We start from the raw sequence: 6,000 nt of genomic DNA, 5'->3' as shown, positions 1-6,000 counted from the left end.
TATATTCATCAACATTAATTGGCTACCTCTCCTGCAAAATAAAATAATCTTAGCTATATTCATCAACATTAATTGGCTACCTCTCCTGCAAAATAAAATAATCTATCTGTACAATCAAAGTGAACTCGTTGTTGATGCATTTCGTGGAACATGTAGAAGCAAAGGTGTAATGCTTGCTTCATGTTTACGGCAAAATTTAAAAGATTGTTGTACATCTAAACATAAGGTTGCGGTTGCATTATTAAAATACTTTGAAACCTATAATATCGTCTAAGTTATAAACATGATTTAATCTATTTTGGGAGGCTTAGGGAAAAAAATCATATCACTATAGAAATTGGAAGAGAAGGGATTGAGAGAAGGAAGGTGAGAGATTGCTGGATCGATAGTCCTCTTACATAAATCAGATCAATTGCATAAATAACAATCGTCCTATTAATCGGTAAGCTTGAATGTAAAGAAAGGAAACAATTGCGGAAGGGAAGAAAAACAAAGAAAAAATATGTCATTGGCCGACAAGAATTGTAGTTTTACAATCAAGTCTGACAAAAATTATTTATAATAAGGTTAAATTAGTTCTTTGCAATTCCAGTTAGCAAAGGTAAATCAATGGTGAAGTTTTCAAGAATGAAGAAGGCGATAATAAAATGGTATAGCCCGGCCCCAACACCCAACACCGTCCATTGATTTTCAAATTTTTAGATTATAATGATAAAATTATTATTTAAGTTTAGGGTTATTAAGGGTGAAATTGTACATTAGTTGTTATTATTATTATTATTTTAAATAAGAGGCTATAATGAGTAAAATGAGAGCTATGAATAGAATTATCCTTTATTGAAATGGAAGGGATCTAAATTAAAAATAAAAATAAAAATGAAAGGGATCTCTCTGTAGTTTTTAAAATTCTACCACAGATAAGAATACAATAAATTTGTGCGGCCACATTTGGTGCCACCCACAAACTAGTTTAATAGATTTTTTTTTGATTTATTTCAAATAAAAATAGAATTTATTCTTTACATTGTACTTATTTTTTAAAAAAATTTGGCATTTTTTATTTTTAATAAAAATAAAAAAGTTACAAAAACTAATTACAATATAGATAATACAAGGGGTTAATGCCGTGAAAAACCATGAACTTTGGTCGGATTTCCAAACTTTCCATGAACTTTTTTTTTATCAAAAATTCCATGAATTTAATCGTCTGAACAATTTTTCCATACTTTTTTGCTCCGTTGAAGCTCCGAGCTGACATGGAAATTACGAGTTGACATGGCACCGATGTGGCGCCTATTATGACTGAAAATTGACACATGGAAAAAAAAGAGCAAAAAAAAAAGAAAAAAGAAAATCCGTCGTCGCCGCCGCTGAGAGGGCTCTGCGGCTAGCTCCCAGATCGAAAATCCCCACCTCCATCGCCTCCCCCCTTCCCCCACCCTCAAATCCTAATTTCCCCTCCTTCCACACGCCGCCGCACCAGATTCGCCGCCGCCGGCATCGAGAGGGCTCTGCAAATAGAGGACAAAATCCTCTGTCGGTGAATTTAACGGCGATGGCAGTGAATTTGACGAAGTTGCCTTGGATCTCCATCCCTCGCCCGATCCCCCCTCTCTCTCTCTGTTGTTGGCGGCCGCTGCGGTGGCTCGCGGCAGCTCCGGCCTTCCCCGCCGCCAGTCGCGCCTCCGCCGTGGTGGCTCGCGGCTGCTGCTGTAATTTAAGGTAAAACGACGTCGTTTTATCTCCCATCTAAACGACATCATTTTGGTTCCCGTTCGGCATTGCCATGTCATATTTCAGGTCACTTAAAAATGTCATGTCAGCACTTAATATGGGAATTTTTGAAAATCATGGAAAAATTGTTCAGACCATTAAATTCATGGAATTTTTGATAAAAAAAAAAAATTCATGGAAAGTTTGGAAATCCGACCAAAGTTCATGATTTTTCACGGCATTAACCCATAATACAATAAAATAATTAAATCTTATTTTTATTTAAAAAATAAACTAAATAAATTAATTTTTTTTTTCTATTTAAGTGATTTGTGGGTGGCTACAATTGCTTAGCATAACTTGGCAAGAATATTTACGCGCGCATACGTCATGCCACAGCCAACGAGAAGACGAGACGATTTTGAATGTTTGGAATGATGTCAGGCTGATGCAACATCAACTGCGACGGACAAGAATATATAGCAACTCATTATCTTAGATCTGCTGCGCTTTCACAATTTAATTTCCATCGGTGGATGCTGCGATTTCTCCTCGACCGGTAAAAAACTTCAACCCCACTTCAATTTCACAATGTAGCATGTGATTTTAGCTCAAATTAACTCGCTTTCAATTTCACGGATTTTATTCCCATGTCATAATTTGCTTTATTCCGTTACTACATTCTAAAAGAAACATTAATTCTCATGCACACTTTTCTTATCCTTCATTTTCTCATACCTTAAAAGATGAGACGGGTTTTTATTATTGTTTCTATTTATGGGCATGCTTTGATGAAGACAAGACATATGGGTTCGTTGGCAACTGCCGATGTTTGCGACACGAATGCGGCGCTGCTGCCAAGCGGCGATCTCCGAATCCTTCCGCCTGTTTTCCAGATGTACGGGCAATGCCGCGCATTCTCCGGTGAGATTGTGACTGTGAAGGTGTTGGAAGACAATGTGTTGGTGAGGGAGCTTCTTGCAACGAAAGGAAAAGGCAGAGTTCTTGTGATAGATGGGGGAGGAAGCATGAGGTCTGCGTTGCTGGGTGGAGTTCTGGCGCAGTTGGCTCATGACATGGGTTGGGCTGGGATTGTCGTCAATGGCTGTATACGAGATGTAGATGACATCAACGGCTGTGCCATTGGTGTAAGGGCGTTGGCGTCGCATCCCCGGAAACCATTCAAAAAGGGCACCGGCGAAAAGCACGTGCCCATTACTATTGCAGGAACCCTAATTCACGATGGGGAGTGGTTGTATGCAGATGCTGATGGCATCCTCATTTCCAAAGGGGAACTCTCTATCTAGCTACTTTCTTTTCTTCTACATCATTACCAACTGTTTCTATTTCCAACTTACCTCGTATTTTCAATTTGGTGTGTTGTGAACCCTTTTTCTGTAATAAAAATGTAATTCAATTAATGTGATCAGTGAATTAGTATATATTTTCAATTTGATGTCCAAAAACTTCCATGTAGCGAATTGAGACTGTGTATTGATGAGGTGAATGTCCATCAATTTCCAATTGTTGAATTTTCTTTATGGGTCACAAACAAAAAAAGAATAATGCAATTTTATTAGCTTTAGGTTGGGATATTTTTCAAAAAAAGCTTAAACGATTGGTCAAAAAATGATATTTACCTTTTATGAACATAAATATTGTATGCCTAAATTAAGTGGACGAATTTAAATACGATGGCTTTTTTTTTTAAAGTCTTACATGAATACGATTGTGTCAGAAATGTGTAATAAAAAAAAGAATGATTTAACAGCTATCGTTTAATAGTCTATTTAGCAGGCGCTTAGATCATCTAGCCACACCCGGCCAAATAATCTGGCCGCACCGGTTAGATGGATTTTGATTGAAGTGTTGAGTGTCGAGAGTACTACGCCCGCCGGCGAAGATGGCGGCGGCGCTGTGGTCAGGCCCGTACCTGAGGGCATGCTCAACATGCTGTCGCATAGGGCCCCAAATTTTTAGGGGCCCATTATATATATAAATTATTTTTGTTTAATAAATAGTATTCCAAAAATATATATATACAGTAATGGAAAAGGCATTCTAAAAAAAACTGAATCAAAAAGCTATTAATTGAGGCCCACTTTTGGAGGCCCATTAATTTAACAATTATTAACTTAAATCCTAATAACCTAAATCCTTTAGGAACAGACATGTTCCATAAAAACAAATTAGGAATAGGCGTGTGCGTGAAGTCTGAATATAACAGAGTTAGAGAACTGCTATTTTCTCCAATTTTAAGTTTTTAAGATGGTGCGTGATACTGTGCTAGATATACAAGAAATTGTGGTTTGGTTAGATATTGTGGGGACAGATTGCATTCAATATTGTTGCTATGGTGAACCAAGGTATATTTTTACATAGCTTCGTCTTATGAAAGTTCTTTTTGTCATTTAGATCATACCGTTAGTGTTGAATTCTTAGTAACTTATCTTTTATTCTCTTTTGATTGAAAACTCTTTTGAATAATTGGCTGAAAAAATTTATGTTAATATATTATTGTTGTTTCGTCGATATAAATTTTTTTTATAAGGGCCCATTTTTTAATTTTTGCTTAGGGCCCTGTGAGATACAGAACCGGCCCTGGCTGTGGTGGTGGTTGGAGGGAAGGTGGGCTCTCGGAGTGAAGAGTTGCTGACTTGGGCGTTGGTGAAGGTGGCGATTGCGTCCTTGCTCTTCACGTGCCGGATCCCAACGTCAGTGAGAAATTTTATAGTATCGCATCTGCTCATTAGCTATGTGCGCAATGTGTTTCTAAAATTTGTACATATATATTTTTGGTTTTAGGGTGCTTTAACTTTTGTAACAAATGTTGAATTCGAGTTGTCTTCGTTCGTGGAATTGTGAAGAACTATTTGTTTAACCGTAGTACTCAAAAACTCTTCTTTGTGAGAGGTTTTGGGTTCAATCCCGCCTACGTACGGGTAGTTTTTTCATTTTTGTGTGGATAATGTTACGACTACATGCGATTATTTTCCTATCTTTGTGTACAGGGACGGATCCAAATTTTTTTTGTCATGGGGGCACAAAATAACTATATATAAAATATGTTAAAAAAACTACACACTTTGAAAAAAATACTACTCCCTCCGTCCGCAAAAAATATGTCACAATTACTATACTAGACGTCCGCAAATATTATTTCACTTTTCTTTTTAAGCAATGGTCCCACCATCCATTTTTAAATTTATCCTTACAAACACTTTTTATTTACAAAAAATTCACCCTAAATCCAATTTCAACCACACATCTCATAAAGTGATAGGACCCTTTCTCCACTACATCAACATTATCACAAATTTTATTAAATCTCGTACCCAATTAAAGTTTCATACTTTTGCCGGACGGAGGGAGTATATAATAATTCAAGTCTATTATAATTGAAATCTACAACAATAAAAATTTATTATATAAAATATAATAAAATTTATAATTACAGAATTTTGCGATTACAGAATTCATAATTAATATATTAAAATTTATAAAATATAATTAATAAAAATTTATAAAAAAATAATAAAGACATTATAATTTTATAATCACATGATTCTGGGATTACGGAGTTTTATAAAAAAAATTTATTATAATTAATGAAAATATATATTATAATTACAAAATTTTGAGATTGCCAATAATAAGATATAATAAAATTTATATAAATATACATATCTAATTAATCTATATAGAAAATGTTGTGGGGGCACGTGCCCCCATACTGGGAGCCGTGGATTCGTCTCCATTTGTGTGGTGTAGAGGTCTCACCTGCGTGCGGATTATTGATTTGATTATATACTAGATGTCTCTTGTAATTCTAAAAATATATATATAATTTTATATAAAAAAGTACATAATTTGAGGCTCTCGAAATTGCATAGCTGGATAATTGCATTGTCGAGTTTGGTATTTTAGTTTTGAGGTGATCTTGGATATAATCGGGTGTACCGTACAATCGGGTTGCACCCACACTCAAACTATGTCCCGTATTCTAATTCAAACTTGGATACTGACTCGAACCGTGGAAATGATACTATTTTGGTTGCGGGTCAACCCGATTGTACTGTACACCCAGTTGTACCAAAATTTTTGTGTTTAGTTTTTAACTAGTATTTGCACCTTGTAATGTGATTTTTTTTATGTTCTATATTTATAAAAATTGATATTGACTCAGTTATCATATTTATAAATATAATAAAAAATTAATTTTAATTAAATATATTTGAGCTGAATATTGATAAAAAAAATTAAGAAAAATTCATAATAATAAAAAAA

The 6,000-nt window shown here is 35.1% G+C and overlaps 1 protein-coding gene across 1 annotated transcript; it reads left to right on the top strand.

Moving 5' to 3' along the window:
• Positions 1 to 2,118: 2,118 nt before the first annotated feature.
• Positions 2,119 to 3,230, top strand: LOC131004063 (putative 4-hydroxy-4-methyl-2-oxoglutarate aldolase 3). Its single transcript, XM_057930646.1, has 2 exons — positions 2,119 to 2,272; positions 2,511 to 3,230. Exon 2 carries the CDS (start codon positions 2,520 to 2,522, stop codon positions 3,018 to 3,020), a length of 501 nt encoding a protein of 166 aa, XP_057786629.1. The 5' UTR covers positions 2,119 to 2,272; positions 2,511 to 2,519; the 3' UTR covers positions 3,021 to 3,230.
• The last annotated feature ends 2,770 nt before the right edge of the window (positions 3,231 to 6,000 follow it).

The sequence above is a fragment of the Salvia miltiorrhiza genome, unplaced genomic scaffold (assembly GCF_028751815.1).
Source record: "Salvia miltiorrhiza cultivar Shanhuang (shh) unplaced genomic scaffold, IMPLAD_Smil_shh original_scaffold_306, whole genome shotgun sequence".
In the NCBI taxonomy this organism is placed as follows: Eukaryota; Viridiplantae; Streptophyta; class Magnoliopsida; order Lamiales; family Lamiaceae; genus Salvia; species Salvia miltiorrhiza.
The sequence above is the reverse complement of the archived record's forward strand: the minus strand, read 5'-3'. Positions and strand labels throughout refer to the sequence as shown.

Excerpts from the sequence above, each read along its gene's own strand:
- LOC131004063 (XM_057930646.1), top strand. The coding sequence starts at position 2,520 with ATGGGTTCGTTGGCAACTGCCGATGTTTGCGACACGAATGCGGCGCTG.